At 36.1% G+C, this 23974-nt stretch overlaps 1 protein-coding gene across 4 annotated transcripts in view; it reads right to left on the reverse strand.

Moving 5' to 3' along the window:
- Nucleotides 1-23974, reverse strand: part of UBE3C (ubiquitin protein ligase E3C) — an 84569-nt gene that overhangs the window by 20528 nt on the left and 40067 nt on the right. For all 4 annotated transcript variants that reach the window (XM_067291934.1, XM_013952577.2, XM_067291935.1 and 1 more), the window contains exons 15-18: nt 23045-23132; nt 19366-19463; nt 15437-15569; nt 10103-10350 (exon numbers count right to left, since the gene is read on the reverse strand). In XM_067291934.1, the coding sequence (XP_067148035.1) occupies nt 10103-10350; nt 15437-15569; nt 19366-19463; nt 23045-23132 (567 nt within the window). The remainder of the gene's footprint in view (nt 1-10102; nt 10351-15436; nt 15570-19365; nt 19464-23044; nt 23133-23974) is intronic.

The raw sequence follows: 23974 nt of genomic DNA on the forward strand, positions 1-23974 counted from the left end.
TAGTATAAAAGTCAAACTATCCTAATAAAGTTTAATAAAAAAATGCACTGAAACTGTGGTAAATAAAATCATGATAAATTCCAGCTTTTCCAAAGGGGCAAATTATACCTTTCTAGCTCCAGCATTGTTTAGAGATGCTAAGAAATACCCTGTGTGATGGAATATGACTGAATTAGCCAAAACTTTATCTTTCAGTCCAATTCCCGATTTCTCAGTCAGCATAAACTGATAAAACTACCTGGCGCTGCCAAAGGATGTGATTCCACCCCTTCCCGCCTGCGGGATGAACCAAGCCAGCTCGGTGACTCGGTGCAGGCCGGGGTGGGGTGCTGGCTGTTTTCTGTCAGATCAGACAACGGGTGTGGGGAAACGGGAGGGGAACAGCAAGACCAGCTGCTTCAGTGGCAGCGCAGCCTCAGGTCAGCCCAGCAGCCGGGCAGCTCCACCCTGACACTGGCACTTCTTGCTGCAGCTAAAACAACCTCATGGTTAGCTGCTGCCAAAAGGGGAGAATCACCCCGTCCCTCTTATCCCTGGCGAATTGCCTTGGGAACTATAAGCTACCCATTTTTTAAGCTTAGTTTTCTGCCTGTTCAACTCTTTGAACTGCCCCTCTGCAGCATCAGCAAAAGGGAGAGGCAGGACCGGAGTCAGTGATGGGGGGAAGCACCCTGCCACAGCTGGCAGACTGACTTAGCAGCAGTATGAAGCTGCACTGCAAGAATATAATTACACATACACTTTATCCAACAGAAGCCCACACTACCCCAGAAGGCGTCCTCTCTTTTCCTCCACCAAGGAACAACGCTGAAGGCAGAAAGTGGCTTGCTCTTTGAGGGAAGAGACCTTTTCTGTTGGACCACAAGTCTGAAGTTCCTGTTCACACGCTGCTTGATGAGATCAAGCAGTGATCTGCTTGATCACATGTATTACAACACATACATTAAAAATAAACTCTGCTCCAATTCCAAGTGCTCTAGTCCTGGGGCAAATCTCCTTTAACTTTTGTGGCCATCATCTATGGGACTAGAAGTCATTCTATGACAAATTTTGACAGCTCATGTTCCCAACTTTCCTATCTATCTAGCCCTTTAATTGACTTCATGGTCCCTATCCTGTAGCCCCAAAAACTACAACTCGCATAAAGGAAAAAATCTAGACAGGAAGTCACAAAAGAGCAATGGTGGTCAAATATGAGATTCGATTTCTGGTTTCTAATGCTTAGATGGAAAAAAAAAAAAAAACAAACCTTAATGGAGCTTTGATACCTCTGCCTCCCACACAGGCCATGAGTAACAGCATCCCACTTTCACCAGCCGCAGCCTGCAGATGCAGGTGCGGGATGGGTAAGAGGCTGGCTAGAAGCAGAGCGGGGTGCCCACATCAGGGCAATCAGCCAAGCAAAGTCATGCTCCTAGGTGCTCCATTACCTGTAGCTAAAAGGCTATGTCACCTTCAAGGGTCAAACTGGATTTCACAGAACTATTTCAAAATCAAGGTGTAGGTTAGGGATGTCCTTATGGCAAAGCTAGGACATTTCCAGATAACCATCAAAATAACGTAAAATCATAAGCTTCTGAAAACACTAAACAAAAAAATCCCTACTTGTTTTTAGGCAACAAATTAGTCTTTGTACTCTTCGCCCCACTTTCTTCCCATTGTCTCAGGATGCCTTGCTAACAACTATTTTAAAATATAAACAGTTAAAAAGAAGTTTATTCTGGTTAAAAGGCTTATGGAAGATGAGGTATACAACAAAAGGAATTTCACACATTTTCCTTCTGCCCTTTGTGTGAAAGCCTGTGGAGCATACCAGAAGATTAATTAAAAAAAAAAAAAGAACAAAGAAAACCAAAATGAAATGAAAAGTCCACTGTCATAAAGACATTTTAATTTCACACATGCAGCATGCAGTCTCTATTGTTTCTCTTTTAAATAATATTAGCTACTTATAATTACAATAAAGTATCTAAATACATTCTAGTTAACTATAGTTGATGGCATCATGGATTAGCTAGAGTTCAACAACATGGGTCACAATTTCATAATCTAAACTATAAAATAAATATGTTCAGATACTTATAAATATACTGAATGCATTCTTTAAACAGCTATGATATGGGGGGACAAGAAGTGGTCCTCTAAGGCAGAGGGACAAAACTTTCAGAATATAGGCATGCAATTCATAGTTTTAATATGTTATGAAAGAAACATATCATTTGGAAGGACAGCTGTACACAGTACGTAGTAAGACAGAAGAAAAATAAAATGTGCAGTTCTCAGGGCAAGGAGGATATCTTTCTCGTATTCAACACAATGATAACACTATCTGACTGGAAAGATGTATGGTATTATCATAACACTATTTAAGTGGTCACATGAGATACTGTTCAGGTATGAAACAAAGGTTTAGGAAACAGCTCATCTGAAAGAGGAGACTTTGTATCATGTTTTCGAACCGGACACACTTTAAGCTAGTGTAATCATTTCAGAGAAATGTAAAGGATTTAGGATATAGTAGAGACTATATGAGCGTTACTACAAGCCAAATAAAGTTCATATTGTGTAAACAAATTCACAGATGAACACATTAAAGTCCTGTGGGTTTGAGGCAGTTTTAGTACCTTTGCTTATAGGTTCAGGTCTACAATTAGTTCTCACATTTATTATTTCAACTAAATTCTCTCTTAAGAAATATAATCAGTCATTCTTCGTATACCTTCCATTAATCCTTTACAACGCAGAACTGTATTATAAAACCTAACAAAATGCTAAAGTCAACTCCCTAGAAAGATACGGGGCTTACAGCTTGAAGCAGTAAATGACTGAACTTAAATTCAGTTATTTCCCTAATCAGCCCTCATGACCCAAGATCATAACCCCTTCTATCTCAGTCATTTTAAATAGTTACTATTAAATAATACTTAGCACTTACAGAGTGCAATAGATCTTCAAAGCTGTACAGAACCATTAATAAAAATGATAGAAAAATAGCAAAACCATTAGCACTTCCTTCTACCTTATTATTTATATTCTAGATATATCTCATCACACTCAAATCCCTCTTCAGACCAGCAAAGCCTTTTCTGGCCTAATGAGTGAAAACTAAATATATAAGTTACATTAAAATTAACAATTACTCACACCTTTGAACCATTTTTAAAGCTATTGTTTAGTAATCATACAATAAAATAATTTCTTATTGATAATAATATGCTTTAAGGTGAACAAAAATAAGATGACGCTGTTTCTAATATCAATGTGGTAAAATACAATTAATTATATCAGGTGTGTGTCACAATGCACTATGCCCCCTATCAGGCAATTTTAAGTCCCTGTTCCTCAGTTCTGCAAGCCCAAATCTCTGCTTTATTAACATCTCTGCAGCAGTGTTAGTGTCCTCAGCTTTAGAAAATGATTTTTTCAGAAACAACTAAAGCCATTTGTAAATTGGTATTGTTTTAGATTTCTTGCCCCCTGGGCATTTTGAGGGTCAGCAAGTACAAGCTCACAGAAGCTCCAGAGATTCTGGGTAACAGTGATTCAGATGTGAGACACCTGCTTGTCAACATTGCTACGGTCAGTGCGAACATCTGGAATGGATTAGAGGTGTGTGATAAGCATTAAATGAACTCATGACTGGCTCATGAACTCATTACCATAAAAATGTAGGGGACACATTTCCAAAGACACTATTGGACTACTTCAAGTATAATGACCTCAAGTCAATTTTAATTTAAAAATGGTGAGTCCTGTAAGTATTTTTCTTGTAAGAATTTAAGTAATTTTATTACAAGAATTTTTATTACTAGAATAAAATGCTTCAGAAATTTTTGGTATTTGCCATGACTTCATCATCTCAGTATTTTCTCAGACTGCTTTAACAGGAGCAGCTACGTTTATAACTTATGCTGTATATGTGTTATAAACTGCTATCAGTATCGTTTGGGGTTGGGGGGTGGGAAAGGAGAGGGAAGGGTTATAGGTACCTGTGGATACACTAGATAATTGATAGTTATCATTCACTACTGTAGTTCCAGTAATGGGTTAATAGATTTTCTTGCTTCAAATTTAAACATAATTTAATAAGAAGTAGTGAGAATGCGGAGGAGACATCTTCCTTTTATCTAAATTGTAATCTTCCAAAAAATTGAAACATTAACTACTATGAAGCTAACCTCTGGATATGCTTCTAAGATAAATCTATACTTTAACAGCAGTGAAACTAGTCATTTTCAAAGAGAGTTCAAACACAATAAAGAATTTCAGTAAAAATATTCCAAACTTAATTGATTTAAATGGACGTAGGTGTTCCCAACTGTGAAAAAAGATCAGGATACCATTACCACACACTCTAACTGTTTATTTATTCCCTGTCTAGGAACCTGATTTAGAGGCAATAAAATGCAATCAGTACACAAACCAGAAGCAGGAATCATCTGCTAATGGAACTTTTAATTGAGGAGTGACCACTGACATGAGGTAATTCTTTCCATGCAGAACTCCTTGCAGAGACCTCTATGCACTTCATCACAGTAAACAATCACTAACATATGCATTAAAGAAAATTTAAATACATTATGACCCAATAAATATCACAATCAATCAATACACACTTTTCCTTCCTAAAGATTTAGCATTAAAATACTGCATTTCAGTAGTCTTTTAGTGCTAGACACATATTTACAAGGTTAGTACTAATATAGCTATTTGTAATCAAAGGATAATTGGTTATGTTAAATGAACCAGTACACAAAGGAATTGTCAGACTGAATAACCATGTCAGAAGATAGATTCCAATTAGTTTATATTCACATTCATAAATAAGGCAATAATTTCCATAAAGTATAAATTTCTCTCTCTCATTACTGCACCTCTGTATTTTATAAGTGTATACTTAAAAGAACATGCAACTTTACATAGTAACTTCCTATTTTGACCATTTCAGATGATTCAGGATTTTCGGACACAAATCATCAGCTAACTTGATTTTAAGCAAAATGCTGAGTCTACAAAATCATTTGCAAGGTAACTGAAAGTAATAAAAAGAGGAGGTAATTTGTACAAACTTCTTGTTTTATCAGTATCACTAATTCCATACCTACCTTTCTAGGAACTAGTAGTATCAATGGTGGCTGCACCACAAATCATTTACAGTGTACTGATTTAAGCCAAGCCAAAGCGGATCTTAATTAAATGGACAATAAGCAAAGGGAAAGGGTAGCCTAAAAAATCAGAAAAAAAAAAACCTTCAACAGTCAGAGAAACAGAGGAAGACTAGCAGTGCAATGGCTGATGCACCATCCTATCAAATAGTCAAGTATATGAAGCCTAATTGTTTGTACTGTAGAGTTTTCTTGCTTTCTTTTCTCTCTACATGTTTTGGTGCAAAAAAGGGTACATAGATATGTTATTAGAAACATTTGCTTGAAGGTTTCAACTCTGTACGTACAACTTATTAATGATTTAAGAGTTTAGTACCTGATCCAGATCCTGCTATGAAAAGGCTCCCATTGATTTCAATCCATTTTAGATAAGGCTCCAGGACAATTAAAAACCATTTTAGTTTATCTGCAAAATGGATACTGTAGACACTGATAATCTTAGAATTGTACCTTCTAGCCATGAATAATATCTTGCACAACAAATGAACTAATCTATCACAGCTCTGTTCAAAGTTATAAACTATAACCACAAGGCATACTCTCCAAGTTATAGAAAAATAATCTAATTGATAGTTAATGGTCCCACATTCACTATTAGGGTAATAAATATTGTATTTAATCTAATATTACCTGGCTAATATTACCAAAAGATATATTTTATAACACTTTTCAACCACATAAGTTTAAGAACATTCTTTGACATGTACTATACTGAAATCAGCATAGAAACCTACCACAAATCATTTACAAATAAATAACATTAATCTTCATCAATACAATATCCACAAGGCCACATAAATTACTGAATGCCTATATTACATTAAATATTAATGATCAAAGACTAAATCTAGATTGTTAAAATTTAAAATAAACACTTTATTTCTTTTCAGTCCTTGCTCGTTCTTACACTATCAAAATTCTTTCTTTGGTTCCACAAAGGAAGGATCCAGGTCAAAACAACCACCAAAAAAAGAGCCAAAACCAAAAAAAACTCCACTTTTTCTTTTTACATTGCCTTCTCAACCACTTAAGATACAAACTAAGTCTTGACAAAACAAATTAAATCTTTTCAAAAATCTGCAGTGTATTCCAAGGACATCAAATTGTATTGCTTAGGGAAAGAGGCTTAACATTATTTTTCAAAGATAATGTATACGTTCTTCAGTAACTTGAATGTGTGACTCACTAGTGTTCTTCAATATGCTAGAATCAAAGAAGAGAAATGGAGATGGCTGCATTCAGTATAACCAAAGGTGTTTGGTGTTCTCAACATAAAAATCTCAAGTGTCGGAAAGAGTCAAACATTTTGTGAAAGGTGCAAAGATGTTCACTGCAAAATACCATGTATGCAAGAAGTAGCAGGTTTACATTTAAAAGGAAGTAGAGGAAACCATTAAAATGATAATTCTAATTTTTCTATGGACTTTCTGCTGTATTCCTAAACTAATGCTGAAACTTCAAGAAATGCAAGTAAATTACCATAAGAACTACCTACTTAATATCAAATCATTCCAAATGCTATGAATGCATTTTCACAACATCTGCCACATTAAAAAAGTCACTGAATAAATGTAAATTAAGCTGGAAAAAGGAGAAAGATAATAGGGTACACAAGACTATGTTTAGGTCTGAACACAGTTAAGTTCTGATTTTAATTCTGCACCTGCCATTTACTGATCACTATTTCTGCATCTATTCTTCCTCAGTTCTCTCACCTGTAACATGGGAGAAAAAAAAAAAAATCATCTGTAAGATTTATTTTGACAACGTTGAAATAATTAACTAATGTTTCACTCTTTCCAGATTCACAGCAGACACTCAAAATTCAGCAGGGAGAAACTCCTCACTTCGGATTCTCAGGTGTTATTTCCAACCCCCCCCTCTCGGGCTATGGGTCTCAAGGTTTTGGCAGCCTGCTCAAATAACAACTTTTGCATTCTAGAGAGCCAGCTCCACTCTGCTGCCAAAGCCGCAGCAGGAAAGTCTGCACGTGGGAAGATTCGAGTGCGGACAGAACAGCTACCACATGGAGAGAGGAGGTAAACCCGATCAGCCCTTTCCTCCCTACCTAAGAGCAAGAGGATTACAGCATCCCATCCATACCTCTGGGCACCCACGGGGCAACAAGCCTCAACTTTCCCGACGGGATGGAAAAAAGGATTTGGGCCTAGAATGCCTCTGCTTGAACATCCCTGACAGCACATGGCACCATCAGCTCTCAAGCAAGCCGAAGTCAGAAAGCCACTCCTGTGCTTCCAGCGAGGGAAATGCAAAGGTTGACGTTTCAAACCCTTGCAGTGGCAGGAGACTGCTACATGAGGCGCACCTCGCAAGCTGAGCTTTTACTTTTAAGAAAAAGACAGGAAATTGCTTAAAAGGCACCAGTGTTAAAATAATATTTACATTACAGGGTAAAGTAATTGAAAGTTGGGAAATGTAAACTTTGGAAGTGTTTGAGTAGCTGTTGGTTCAAGCAAACTCATTTCTGCTGTTTTCTTTTTTTTTTTAAGAATGGTTTCAGACAATATATGCAATTACATGATCACATGGTATTATTTCTACAAGACCTTTGCTCATTCAGTGATCACTAGAAGTTGTATGGACAACCATACAACTTGCATTTTACAGATTTCAAATTCTTCACTGTATAAAAATACAACCTAAATAGTCAGTAATTTATGTATGGTTAAAATAACTTTTAGATATGTGATTTTTAAAAACAAGTTTTAAATTGTCAGATAATTCTATTTATTAACCTATCAACTAACATAAAAGATGTCAAGCTGTTAAAAACTTCCTGATGAGAAAAAAATAAACCTCAATTAGATATAAATCTAAGGTACTGTAAGTCAAATGCATTTAGATATTAATATGAATTGGTTACCAGGAGACACAGAATTTATGTAAATTATTATATTTTAATGTATTTGTTTTCTGATAACACTAAAACTTCTTAAGCAAGAGCTTTTGGTGGCAGCACTCTTTACATACTGGTTTCCACAAATAAGAAATTGCTGTGGATGCCTGATTGCTTCCTTTGCATTATATCTATACTGTTTACAAAGGGGCTTTTGAAAATGTACTATTGCTCTCAAATAATCCTGTGCAAAGCACAAAATGGACACATTTTTGAAAATGGGTGAGTGCATATTAAATAACTCAACCAAGACCCACAATACCAGCAGGTTTTGAATAGTATGGTCGTGCCTTATCTTTCTGTTTAATTCATCAGCTCTCTAAATACACCAGTAAAAAGGTGTCTGTGCACCTGGGTAGAGGTAATTATTAAATAACACTGTCAATTCATACCTTATGTAAACATACTGCAAATACAAAAACAATTTATGCTTTCAAAATGTTAAATAATAGATCCTCTGATTTTAAAAAGACAAAACAAAATTATACTTGCAGTGCTCTGGGGGGGGGATAAAACATGTTTTGCGACTCCTGTCTTTACACTGACATTTGAAGTCCAATTACAGAAGACAATGTGTTGCTTTGATCGAAAAAATTAATGATTCAGAACCACAATTATTTCATTGAAAACGTTTCAAACTTTCCTCAGACAACTTAGCCCTGCCTCATTCTTAGATAAACACCAGCCATTTCTGGAATGAAGCAACTCTCCTGCGATACCACAGGAGCATTCACCTTCCCACTCCAAAAATCTATAGATGCAGAAAGGAAATGAAGCCTTGAATCTATAAAGGTGGTCAGAGTTACAAACTTCCTTATATGTTATTAGCACTGAATCCACTTCCCATTAGGAGCAGACACATCCTTCAAAGATGATTTTATTGAAATAGCTGATTTGAAATTTTCATTATTTTACAAGTCTGAATGTTGCAATAGCTAGGATGCTAGCATAGAAGTTGCCTGCAAAGTGGCAGTTTAATCTAAATCAACCAGCTGGCAATTTTAAAGAGCAGTGATCTGTTTCAGCAACTCAACTTTGTCAACAACATCCTCTTAAACTGTTTTCAGCTAGATTAAAAAAGGATGTCCAGCTATATGTTAAATCTCATTGCAAGTCAATAGGATTTTAGGCTCCAAAATATTTCAGGCAGTTAAATGGGACTTTGACATCTTAAATACATTCAGTTTTAGATATTAAAGTAGTAATCAATACATTTTTCTGAAATGGAATTTGTATTCCAAACTTCGTTTCTCAATTATTAGCCAAAAAACTGATTTCAAGGGCTCAGAAAGAAATACCCTCAGTACTAGAGCTGGCCATAAAAGCAAAACAAATGTAATGAATGTTTGTAATAGTTTCTCTTTTATTTTTTTAATTTTCCATCTAGCTCAATGGGAGTGTATTAGTCTTAGAATCTCCACAGAACCAAAATACCAAGCATTAAAATTCAAGAAATATGCAAAATGTATGATAAACCAAGCAGAATTAGTGAAAGTTAATTTGCACATGGCTCATAAATATGGTAAATGATCACAGTAAATTTTAAGTGTTAGCCATAACTGTACCTCATGGCAACTGGAAACTGTTTGTTTCTGTAAATATTAATTTCATATATTCAAAATGATGAAAACTTAACTGGAATCAAACTCCAGAAGGCTCTATATTAAAAATAACCACACACAGAGTAATTCCATTGGAATCAATTAAATTAACTTTAGGCAAGAGGATAAACACAAAACAGACATGTACACATTTTGCTCAACTGGCAGTTAAGGTCTCAAATTCTCCTTACCCTTTGAATATTAATAAGTATATAATTTATTAAAATGAACCAGAAGTTTGGATAATATGTGGAAATAATGCTCAGATCCAACATCCAAAAGTTTTTCCTCAGGTCTAGAAAAATGATCAGGTTTTCCACCTACCTCTATCTAAAATAAAAATAAAAAATAAAAAAACAGCACTGCTGAAAAATTTCTATTCTGTTATAGCATTGTATTTTATACAATAGTGTTATTACCTTTCCAAGCATTCTTCCAAGAAAGTAGTAATGTCGGGCGTAAGAATCTCCAACGAGCATCTGTGCAGCAGGGTTAGGATAAAGAAGTCCCTCATTGGTGGTCTTAAAAAATCCCTGGTTAGGGTTAAATCCCGATTTAAGCAGTTCATTCAGAAATTCTCTGAAAATTCCACCACCATCAATACCAGCTTCATCAAGGCCATGTGCATTAAGTAAGTGAACACGAATGCGCTTTTTTAGGTCAGGTTCTGCAGAGAAAGGAGAGAAAGACTCAAATACAACTATCTGTTTGAAGTTTCTTTAGATAAAAAACACATGTAACTATATATACAAACGTATACGCACTATTTTTCTATTAAAAATGGAAGTAGTAAATAGTAATTTTGCAGAAATCCATTACTGGCTTGAGTTTTGGGACAGTTTCAATATTCAGCATGTGGAATGCACTTTGTACAATGGGTCTTGCTGTAAGAGTCCTCAAAAGATGGAGTAGAAAGACAGTAATGAGGGAAGAAAAAAAATCCTACAAAATATTTCTAAATAAAATTAAAATTAATTTGAAATTTGTATTTATACAAAATATTGTGAATGCAAGGTTCAACTTTCTCCAGTTTGAAGGAACTGTTAATAAGCAGTGCATTCCCATAGAGGGGATGACCATCATAAAAGACTGTTATTTGAGAGAGATTCTGGAAGGTGGAATGTCAGCAGCCATCCTAGAGAGAACCATGAAAGACAGCACACAAACACACACACAAAAATATATATATATATATATATATTTTTTTTTAAGGTTTTGCATATACTGTACTACGCATGTCTGCTTGAACCATGAGCACACACACCCTGTAATGTGCTTGTGTGATATCTGTTGTTCATATTCCTTTGAACCTCCTTTCCTGCCTTCCTCACACATCAAGGATGAAGTATCATGAAACAGCTAGAACAATTTCTCAGCCTGTTACCATCAAAAGAAGTGTTCCCACTTTCCGTTTACCCACCACTACCTGCTGCTTCCCTTCCCCAGCTCTGACTGCAGTCTCACCCCTCCAGTGAGCCACTCCAGCTCGCTGTTCAGTTTGCCCCTTTCCCTCGATGACTTGCCTGCCTCGGTGAGCCGCTCACCTCTCCCAGGGACGAGTGGAGCACCAGGGCCCAGGCAGACACCCAGGACGGGGAGCTCCCAGCCCCTGACCAGTGCCAGGGTGTTTGCTAGCTTGATTAATTTTCTTGCAAAATCTTAAATTCCTGCTGCTGCCTGTGGAAGTGACAGGCTTCTTCACTCCCTGCTGGAAACGTTAGCAACTGTTTGAGAGCAGAAAGATGACAGCAAGACAGGCAGGAGACAGGGCGGAAGGGTTTTTTTTCCCCCAAGTCACTGGAGATTCTCTTTCAGAATTATTCCCATGCAAGGCTCTGAACAAGCAACGTTCAGTCCCTGAAATACATCCACGTAACTGGGAAGAAGGACTTTTCCTCAATTCACTGAAGGCTTCTAAAGATCTAACTAGCTTTTATTTAAACCTTACATTGACTACACTTGCTTCCAAGTAAGGTAACCAATAATAAAACAGTAACAATGTAACTTTATACTGCTTCCATGTGTAGTATAAATGCACACACTATGGATGTACAGCTGATGTTCATGAAATAATCTGCAGCATCTTGTAGCAACAGCATTTCTGCTTAACCGGAGTGTCACACTTCCACATTCCCATTACTGAATGCAGCTAGATCTACTAATAACTTTCCAGTCTTTTCAGAAGTTTCACACTCAGATATTTTTAAAAATTACCCATTAGTCCTTCATTACAGTGAAATGCTCTCCGGCATAAAAGTTCTGCCAACTGGAGACATCCATTTTCAGACAAAGACTTTGCAAAAAGTCCAATATTCCATTCAAAACAAGAGAATAGAACACAGTTGAACTGGCAAGAGAGAGTCTCAAGCATACAGACATTATTTGCTTGGAGATTCCCAAGACATTGAACATTAGTGTTAAAATTTGCACATATGGAAAGGCTGTTTTCATACTTTTTGGAGCTTTCTGAAGAAAATCAGTTATTTGCCTCCTCCTCTGTGTACTGACAAGCAGATTTACAGCAAGGAGGGAAAAATGGTCCTAAAACAAATTGGTGACCAGGTAAATAATGGACCCCTAAATTAGTGCCCCTTCTGAGAAAAGGCTGCAATTTAATAATTTATACAGCTACAATGTAACTAAACTGTTACTGAAGTCCATCAGAGGCTATTATGGAATACTGCAATCACAGGGAAAAAAAAAAAAAACCACTGGGAAGAATTTGCACCTTATTAGACATAAGATAGCAAAAAACAAAAACAAAAACAAAAAAAACCCACAAATCCACAAGAACCAGCCTAATACATTTCTACTATCCTAAACTTTTTTTTGTAAATGATCTCAGTTAAAGTACTACCAACACATTAACTTTAAACAGGTCTCTTCTGAGTACCTATAGACAAACTGGCTGCCTCTTCCAAATCCATGTTCTTTGCCCTCTCCTGATCAATTCTAAGACCTCATCTATTGCATACTTCATTTCCCAGGTCCATTTTAATCAATTCAGACCATAGTCTTGAAATTGCGTCTTGTAGTTTTCAGGAATTTCTTCTTTTCTGCTCTCCTACATGGTGCCTGACCTACTCCAGAGCTAACATTATTTCACAAAATACTGATTCAGAATACCAGCTTTTTAGAAAGAAACAAACCTTCTAATTTAGAGTTTTGCTTGACGCCAGATAGCACACTACATATTTCTGCATATGCGTATGACACACCATACATAAACAGATTTTCTGACTTCAGTGGCCAATTACCACTAAAGCTTCTCTATTCCTGTTGATGAGAGAGAAAGCTTTACCTAGATTATTCTACATTCAACCACTTGCTACAAGCTTTCTGGGTTCTCCCTTGTTGTCACCTTTTTATGGGTATAGCAGGGTTTTTTTCCCCTAAGCAAAGCCTGAAAACATTACTGCAACTATATACACATATATGCGTTATTATACATGATCAAGATCTGCTCCTCAGATAAAAATTTCATTAATACTAAAGCTCTTTTTGCTAAACAAAGGCCTGACATTTATTATTTCTAAATATAATCAGATAAATATAAAAATTAAGAATCTAGCTGTGTTAGAAAGTACAGATGTTCCTTATATACTAGCTCATTAGTATTTTACTCATGGCTCAAACTGCATTCAGATGCACACAGGAACCCATATTAGAATCACAGAACAATTTAGGTTGGAAGAGACCTCATATATGGTACAAAATCCCAACACTGACAGCAGGGCCAATTTCAGAGTTATACCAGGATGATCAAGGCCTTGATCGAGTTGAGTTGTCCAAGGATGGAGATTCCACAGCCTCTCTGGACAATTACTTCAGTGCTTAACCAACCTCATTATGAATTTTTTTTTCTGTATGTCCAATCAGTATTTCCCTTGCCGCACCTTAGCAAACAGGCTTCTGCAATGCCCCACTAGGCAGTGGCAGCAGTAAGATCCCCCCTTAGTCTTCTCTCTTAGACTGAACAAAACAGTTCTCTCAGCCTCTCCTCACACACCAGGTGCTCCAGCCCCCTACATCATTTTGGTGGCCTTCTCCTGGCCTCACTTTTGCATGTCTTTTTCACACTGGGAAGCCCAAAATCAGACACAGTTAATCAGTGCTGAATAGGGGGAAAAAACATCACTTCCCTGAAACTGCTGGCTCTGCTCTTGCTAACACAGCCCAGTATGCTTTTAGCTTTTATCTCATCAAGGGGGCACTCCTGACTCTTGTTCACTTTGTTGTTCACTATAAACCCCAGGTCCTTTATTACCAAACAGCTTTCTAGCCGGTTAGTGCCCAGCCTGTATTGCTGCATATGGTAAATCCACCCCAGGTACAGGACTTCATGAGGTTTCTGTAAACCCTTTTCTTCAGTCTGCGAGGTCCTTCCAGATAGCAGCCTGGCCTTCTAGTGTACTGTTTCCCCCAATTTGCTACTTTCTGTAAACTTGCTAAAAAGGGTGAATTACATCCCAGCGCTTAGGTCATCAAACTGTAGGTTAAGTTTAGGAAACCTGTGTTTTAAAACTGCTTTCATAGTTTAATAAAACCACATTAATTATGCTGACTGCTTCACAGCACCAAAACATGTTTCTCATTTAAAGCTAACTTATTATTAAACAACACCTTACCTATAAAGCTAATGGGTTGATTTGCCTGTTACTTGACACTGTATCATTCAAAAGCTTATAGACCACAGCTTCCGAACTGCATTTTTATTCATTTATTGGGGGGTGGAGGGAGAGCTGGCTCATCTTTTCTGTGTTTTCTGATTCCAACTCATCTCTCTATTTGAACAAACCAGTTAGCAGGTCAAACTAAACTTACATAAAACAAAAATATTCTTTACTTGAAGTAAAGTATTGTACTTGATTATTGTTTGTACTTAATTTAAAATTTTTGACAAATGAGTCCACATCTCTTTTAGGTATTTCCAGTTTTAAACACAGATATTAAATGAAAGAAATCCCATTTACAAAAAAAATACTATCTTTAATTCTATCAGAGTAAAGCAAAAAAGAAGAAAAGGTACAATTTCCAGTAATTTTATACAAACCAATACCAGCCACTTTTCTTTCTCCTCTCAAAGTTAGGCCATTCTCCAGGAGGGAACTTAGGTGGCATATAAAGTGAGATTCAGCTAGTAAAACCCTAGTATGTATGTAGTAACCCTAGCTAGTATGTGGCCAATATTTTTTTTATACATAAAAATACCATAAAATTAACAAGGACTTTATATAGGCAGATTGGAATTTTGGCTTCTGGGGCAGCTGTTCTTGCACAAATCCATACTGAGGTATGATATACATCCATGTAGCAGAATACATACTAGTGCACTGCATTACCTTATCAGTCACACTGTACCAAGCAAAAATGTCTAGGCTGCATACAGGATTTGCTGATACTGATTACCAAAGCAGATAATATCTAATGAACTATATGGATGAATATACAAAATATGGCTATTCGGACAAGTAAATGGGAAGAAAAGCCTCATAAAATATAAGTCTGAACTAAGGAAAGGTGTGTTAAAGAGAATGAAACTGCAATAATCAGAAAGAATCTGGATGAGAATTACATTATGTGAATTGAAGAAGGGTTTTTTTGTGTATTTTTTTTTTACTTTATAAGGACTTTGACACTTCACAGATGATACACTTTTAATGTTCTACTCAAGTGAGCAAATCTGTAATGATATGGTAAGAATGATTAAGTATGTTATCGTCAACTTGTTTATAACTTCATTGTAAACCTACCATTTTCAGGAGAAAGTTTATCATAAGCATCTTCATAAATATAATTTCTTCTGATAGTGACATTAATCCCATCCAGAAACGGACCATCTCCTTGAACTTCCTGTTTATCAGCATAGATCAATCTTTGAAAAATCTGTTAAAATGAGTGGAAAGAGAAATCAAGTCATAGTAAAGATCTAAACATTCAGTGAAAAATGATTATTCACCAATATTACTGTCCTTTGAAGGTTGCTTTTGGGAACTCACTTTCAAGTGATTTGTCCTCTCTGTCACCAAGCTGCAGAAATATAATATAGATCCCAGGGAAGGGAAGGAGAGGGAACAGACAGAAACAGGCAAAAACTCTTTCATGCTAAGATATCATCCTCCATTCTTTCTACATAAAGAGGGACATCACACACATAGTGTCAATCATTCCAGTTTTCTTTAACTTTCAGAGTTCTGAAATGCAAAGTATTCCAAAACAAAGGGGAAAAGTCACACGAGTATTTTGAACACAGAGAGGCAACCCTCCGTACTAGGAAACATTCTTTCGTTCTTTTTGTAGTGCTTAGGAACATTCCCAGTAACAAGAAATTAGGTATCAGTACTGCCCTCAGATAACAGTGGGCAAGTAATTCAAAGCAAAATAGAGCATTATTATTGTATTTACAATTGATTTATATTTATAAATATATTTATATAATGTATTTGTATTGCATTGTATTTATATTGTGTTCATTTAGTATCACCATACTAAACGAAGTATCAGAGCATCATACCGATTCCAAAAAGATAATTTTAGCTAAAGTACAAACAGAACTTCACACTGTCCTTCATAATAAGAACCTATCACAGTTCACCTGAAGAGTAACTGTAGCTAACTGTGTTTCTATGCCAGACTGTAGCATGTTTTTTTCTGCCTAATGTACAATAATGTTCAATATATCCTCAGTCCAGGGACTAAGAGTCTCTTTACTACATCCTTTCTTGCATCTTTCCCATATTCAATAAATACTCTAGCAAATTTTATAAGGGATGTAATCTCCAAATAGTATCACAGATTGCTCTCAAAACTAAAAAGATTAAGCAAGAGTCTCCAGAGAAGTTTAGAGAAGAAAAGCATTAACAAATTCACAGTGAAAGAGGAAACTTTGACAAGAACAGACATAAAGCTAGAGCGGGGTCTCAAATCTACTTTTTCTATGGACAACTGTAGGTGGCGAAGAGGACAATCTCCAACTAAGAGGATTATAGTGTAGACAAAGCCAGACTCTTCTCTCAGGTGCACAGCAGAAGGACAAGAGAAAGCTGTAAGTTGCAGCAAGGGAAATGCTGACTGGAAATACAGAAAAAAAAATTCAGTATGAGGGTGGTTAAGCACCGGAACAGGTTGCACAAAGAGACTGTGAAATCTCCATTGCTGATCATAGTCAAAACACCTCTGGATAAGACCCTGAACATCCTGATCTAACTTTGAAGTTATCCCTGTTTTGAGGAGGGAGTTGGACTAGAGTACCTCCAGAGATCCCTTCTGACCAAAATTCTTCTACGATTCTGTGACATCAAGGTACACAGTCATGGACATCATCTTTTTATGAAGAGGACATGAGAATATGTTCACCACCACTTTCTTTCCTGAAGAAGTATATGGCTGGGTAGTTTCATAATCACTGCTACACAATGAATGATAGATAGAAAGAAAGTTTTTAGGGTATATCTCATGGCAAAATTCTTCTTGATATAGAAACTAGACTCCTAAACACTGGAGTGTATATGTACATGCATAAGTAAATCCTGAAATACACTGTATTCTGAAATCCTGAAATATATACCCCAGTGTATAACTGAAGCATTTACAATGACTTAACAGTAGCAGACAGAAAAGCAAGAGATGCTGACTGTAGTACGCGCTACAGTTTTGCACTACAAAAACATCTGAGGAAGAGAAAGGACACGGTCACTTCCCTTTCTAGGCTGTTTGCTGGGTGCACAAAAATGCACTACCAAGCACTGGTAAGGTCCCAGTAGCTAATAAAAGATGAAAAACTTATAGTTAGAAGAAATTAAATCTAGGTGCTCTAGTAAGAACTGCACTGCTTACACACATTGAAAGCTCAGATTAATCAAAAACACAAATGTGCACCTCTTCTAGAAGAGACACCTTGCCTTGGAGAAATCTAACAACAATGACTTTTTTCTGGATTGCTGATCCTTAGTTCAGAATAAAGACAGTGAGAAAAGACTCCCTCTAGATAAGAGGGATCCCACCAGCAGCTAGGCTCATGGGACCTACTCCAATTATCTACAGGCATTTTGAACTGGGGACTCAGAAAGGAGGAAATAAAACCCAAGTGATTGCTTCCCACAGAGGACCAAGGTATTTGATGCTGCACACCAATTTGCTTTAAACTGAAGGGGATAATAGCTCTGGGGTCAGCATGCTAGAAAGCCTCACATGAAACTGGACTGAGTAATCACTTCTGAGAGTATCTAATACCTGGTAATTCAAGGTAAAAATCTCACCAGAAAGTCAGAAAAGGAAAGGACACATGGAGCAACCCACACATGGAAACAGCATGAACTTGTATTATCACATTAAATTACAGTGCAATATGGCAACTGGAACAATACATGATAAGGTATCTTCTTCCTTTATTGGGAGCTGCTTTGTAGGAACAGTTCTGAAAGAAGTAGAAGACTCTAAAATGATTCCTGTCCCACTAATACACAAAAAGAACTATTTGGTCCAAAGAGCAGTGATAAGAGGAACTCCTCTTTGAAGTGGACCAAGACTATAACATTTCTGACTGTAGCTTTTTCCTTCTCTCCAAATTGTCATCCATTTTTTTGATTAAAAGGATGTTAAACCTTCAAAATGAGAAGCCAACTTTCAGTTTTTGTGATATAATAAAACAAGGCTCTGTGAATTCCAGAGACTTAAAATATGTGCATCTTAACATAGCTTTGAGAAGTCTGGAGGCTGTAGACAGTGACCAAATTGTGACATACAGACCCCTGCTTGAGGTCACTTCCAACTCTTTGGCTGTACTCCTAGTTCAATATTGCCATACAGCATTAAGATGTTTTTTTGGAGGCCCAAAAGAAACAATCCTTTTCTACTGAATTTGTCACTGTCTTTTTGGCAAATATTGATTACTTTCCCTATGGAACTATTTTTCATCCTCTTGATGGAGTCTTGTAACTTAACATCTCCAAGACGATTCAGGGAGTAGTTTTTAATTAATCAGCACTGTTGACAACAAAAGTAGTTTGAAAATTCTGTTATGGGTAACAAAATAATAGCTTTTAAAAAATATATGATGCAAATGGGAACAGCTAATGGACCTAACAATTTTATATTTAAAATCTAGAAAACATTCAAAAGCAAATCAAATAATACAAGAATCTTGCAAGTTGTAAACTATATACTCTATTTAAAGTTCAGCTACTCAGCTATGAATGCAGGAATTGAATCTCTGGGCATTATTTTCCCAAAACGGACATCCATCATCTCATTCTGAGTAAATTCACTCACTGCACAAAAAAGTCTCAAGTCTTGACCTTGCAATCTGTTTATTATAGACACCCAACTAGTTAGTGCACTGCTTACCACAGGAGGATGCAATCACTGAATCAGAACTGAAGTTCACTATAATGGTACTACTACTCTCAGGCAACTTTATCGTGGAATATATGTTTCTAACTTTAATATACTTACAATGAAAAGAGAAATATAAACAGTAAAAAGAGAGAAAAGTAATCTTAGAATGTTCTCCATTGCAGTTGCCATGCAAACACTGGGGAAAAAAAAAAAGTGTGGTCTGCCATCCCTTCTGTAGAGAAACAATCTAATTTTTACTTAGCTAAGTGCTATTTTTTACACTTACTGAAAACAGAAAAATTCAAAACTTAAAAGCCAAGCGCACATTAAATTAGAAATTAGATACCTTTACTCTTTCTTCAAAAGGAACTACAAAAGGTAGCTCTGTCAGAATTGCAAGTTGTCGTTCTTCAGATACAGAAAGAGGTGCTGGTTCCAAACCCACTTAAAATAGAAATAATAATTTTAAAAATTTTGGAAAGAACAGGGTTTTTTTTAAGCAGTTTATTTTGTAACAAGTAACTCAATTTACTTTGTATAAAAATACACACATTAAAATAGTTTATTTACTAACACTAAGACATATCTTTCTTTAAACATTAGCTTCTAACAGGCAAACTGAAATGTAAGCAGTGAAAACATACTGAAAACAAAATGTACATAAAAATAGGTACTCCTGCATTTTAATCTTCTTCAGAAGAAAAAAATTATTTTCTTATGACTGAAATTTTAACTTTTCAATTAAGAAAAATTACATGACCTAAGACAATTAAAAAGTTGTAAATAATTATGATCTTCATCATAAGAATACTCAATATCCTCATCCCAATAATCAAAACAGTTTAAATGTACAGTGCTTTCAACCACGTAGACTACTTTCATTCACCTTGCCATTTTAGGCTCCAAAACTAAGCCAAATCTAACGAACTCAACAGAAAGATAACATTTCTTTCAATGGGTTTCCTCTCCCAACAGCAGGGACCCAGTCATCGTATTAAATTCTCGTCACTATAGAAATAGTGAAAAGAACGTCAAGAAATTATATAACTTGCTCAAGAAAAAAAGAGGATTAGAAAAACGTTCAGGAAGCCACAACAGAGAAATGAAATGCGGTGTGGTTCCCAAGCTACCATGCAGTTCCTTTGGACTTTCTTATACACAGACCCACAAAGGAAGTTTCTATGAAACAATTCAACTTCAGGTAATGCATAGTAGAAGTCAGAATCCTGCTGTAGCTTAATGGGAAAGAACTCAGTTGCTGAGCACATATCTGATTGTAAATTTATTAATTGCAGCACTGCTATTGCTCACTTACTAGATATTGTGGTTAAAGGCCCACCTAGCTCAAAAAAACCCAAAGACAGCTTGTTTCATTCTTGTATTTAATAATCATCCTTTAGAGAAAAAACAACTCACAGAACATAGACTGTTTATAGAAAATATTATAAAAATGAAGTAAATGCTCCATGTTACCACTCAGTCCAAAAGCTTAGAATGACTGTTTCAGTTTTCCCTTTGGCATCTACCTGTGGAGACTAGTATCTTGCTGCCCTTCTGCAACTGCGCATCACTTCAGTGTTCATTATTTAATGGGTCTGTATTTTTAATTCCTCACAGCACTCTAAGTAGGGATATTTTAAGCACCAATTTAACATGACACGACCCAATATATCACTATACTTGATGAATATTCATTTGGGACAGATTTCAACATTGCAAGTCTTTGGAACTTCTGATAAATGCTTCTCTGTAATCACCCTTAGTTTACTTAGTAAACATTTTTAATTAAAGTCAACGTATGCTACCTATTAAGCTAAGGGTTAAAAGCATTTTAAATAAAAAGTGCATGTACAGCAAAGGTAAACTAGTACATGACTTCGACAGTTCAATTATTCCAGTCAATTAGTCAATTTTATCTGCATTTCTCCATCACAGCTTCTTTCCTTAGAGAGAAATATGGGATGGAGTCATCAATACAGAGAGCATTTACAACTCAAGAGTCTGCCATTTAAGTAAATGAAAAAGCACAAATAAACATGACCATATGTGATTCAGCAGTTCTTTCATGCTAATTGGCTTTAACCCATATGGAGTCAAGAGGGATTAAATGAGTGATGTGCACATTGTTATGTGCTTGTTTTCACGCAGTCATGTTGACTGCCCTTTTTTTTAAGCCTGATTTCTTGTGGAAACGAGGTTTATATGAACATGTGTCACTCTTCCTCACCACCTCCCCTCCAATACACCTTTGGGGCTAACCAACTTAATTTTAACTTTGACAGAGGACCAGGGGATTCAGAAATACTAAGTTCTGTGAATATTTACAAGTGGGTGGAGGAGAGAAATTCCTTTAGTGGCCTGATAACAGAACCAGCAAGGAGAGCTCAGTTCTTACCTGCTCTGTTCAGTGTGTCAGCTTGTCTGCTCGACAGCCAGCCCAAAGGCTGTTGTCAGCCAGCAACATCAGCACAGGTAGCTCCAAATCAGCCACAGCATGTGCATTACTTATTCACCAATTGCCCAAGCTAAGGTAAATAATGAAATAGAGGGAATTGGTGCTATTATGGGAAGGGAGACAAGGGAGAGAGCTGAGGATACTGTATGTATGAGGGGAAGGCGACTAGCAAACTAGCAGTGTGGGGAGAATCTGGGGGTGATAAAATGTGGAACAGGTCTGACCATGGGGAGCTGTGGATGGAGGACACCAAGAAATATAGCAGCTGGAAGACATGGAGATCAATGCAAGAACCTGAGGTTACTGTTATGGACTCTGTAAGAGATACAGGATGCAAGTCTGTAGGAGTCTGACACTTAAAACTAGTCCAGGTTCTCAGCATTTTTTGCTAAAACTTCTGTTTTTAAGATTTCACCTTCTCAGTCACTCAGAATAGGCAACTTCCAGAGATAAAAATCAACTGAAAAAAAATTGATTCAAAATTCCAAGGAGTACTTACACTTGACCAACTGGTTGTTACCTGCTAAACAGACCAGTAAAGTAATCAAAGTAAACTTGCACTATCACAGCTATGTAAATAAAATTTATCATTAAAATAAGCCCTCAGACTCCAATCTTGGCAAAAGCCCCTGACAATCCTATAGGGCTCTATGGCAGCATTCAAATTCATATGTACAAGATCTACTGAATCTGCTCAGATACTCAAGGAGATGACACCATCTTGAAAGAGAGAACTGGACTCTCATAGATTAATCAATTCTTTCATAGGGATTAGTGTTTTAATGATTATTTTACTCAGGTGAAATAAGCAAGGTAAAATTCTAAAACAGTGAAGATGCAGAGGTCTGAAAAGCAGAAAGAAATAGACCTTCTACATGAGAAAGTATACTAGCGTAACTACACTAGCATACATTTACGCTGATAGCTAAGCTGGTCTGATTCTCTCATGTTTCTTTTGAAGTTTCATGAAGTCTGGATTTTTTGAATGATTCAAGGAGATAAGTTTCTGCTCTAACTTATTAGAGACAATATTTATAAAATATTGTCATAAAAAAATATTTATAAGTAATTAATACTTACTACCTAAAGCTTGTTTGTTACAGCTTAATATATAAGGAAGTTTCTTCACAATATGCTGTAAAAGCAAAAGCTCAACATTTTATAATTTATGCAGCTTTATGCATTTTATATCTTATGCAACTGTATTTTATACATATTCATACATATATTTTTAATACATATCATTTGCATGCCTCGTTATTTCACTTCTTCAGTGCCAGTGAAAGCAGCAGAAGTCTGGGGGAAGTTGTGCAGTACTGCCTTGCTCTCCTCCCAGAAAGAAAATAAAATCGTTATACGTTAAAGACTAAGCATCCACACACACACGTACATGCATACAAATGTGTGGGTTTCTTAAATAACTGAGCACAAAATTACAAAAGATTACTTTGTTTTTGGCTTTTAAACAAACTATTCAACTGTACTCTAAAAAGGTAGATTTAAAATAAAGTCATAAGGCACAGAATTATTTTGACATCATAAAGCAAAAATTGCAGAGACAATATCTTACCATCCAAGGTAGACTGCAACGGTCCTATTCTTCCCATTCTTCTGACTCTCCAGACATGTCTAGCGGATGGCACATACAGCTGGGTAACCTAATTTATTAACAGTATTTTACAGTTAAACATTGTCTAATTTCATATTAAGTATATACATTAACTGTGAAGTCCAAGAGTCTGTGTCTGAATCCCTAATATCTTAAGTTCTAATCCTACCTCCTTATACCTGTGCCTTAAAGCAGAGCTGCAAATTAACAACAATCACAATGCCCAGGTATTATTTAAAAATACCATGCAATGGTATATTAAATTATGGTTTTTAAGATACTAGTGAAGCTGAGTTTGAATTTTAAAATGTCTAATGATTTACTTTCACACGAATCAGGGCAGCAAAGCATATTATGACTACTACTACTTACTACTAAGGTATGTAAGCGCTATTACCTACAAACTCTAAGGAACTGGCACACTCACAGAAAAATGTGCATCTTGAACAGTAGGCAAGCAAATGGGAAACGATCAAAAATAAACAGAAGAGTTTATTTTTAAGAATTCCTGTGCAAAACTGCCTACTGTTAAGAGCAAAACCTCTAATACTGTGAGGTAGTTTGAGGTATAACTAACTTCTCAGATTCAAATTTTCAGTGATTCAAATGCCGTATTTTCACATTCATATTAGCATTTTCTTTTACATGCATATGCACATTTTTAAGCTTAAATAATGTAATTTTGTTCAAAACCTTTCAGAAAACAGTAACTTCTAGGCAAGATAAGTACAGAAAATGCTACTGAATTTTATTTTTGGAAAAGAGAATTTTGAAGGTTTTTTCCACTACAAAAGAATTCTTTCATTTAGTATTTTTATTATGCAAAGTGCTTAAAATAACTAGAAAGTAAGTCACTATAATGTGTAAAAATGCAGTGTGCTTCCCATTCTC

This window comes from Apteryx mantelli, chromosome 2, assembly GCF_036417845.1.
Source record: "Apteryx mantelli isolate bAptMan1 chromosome 2, bAptMan1.hap1, whole genome shotgun sequence".
NCBI lineage: Eukaryota > Metazoa > Chordata > Aves > Apterygiformes > Apterygidae > Apteryx > Apteryx mantelli.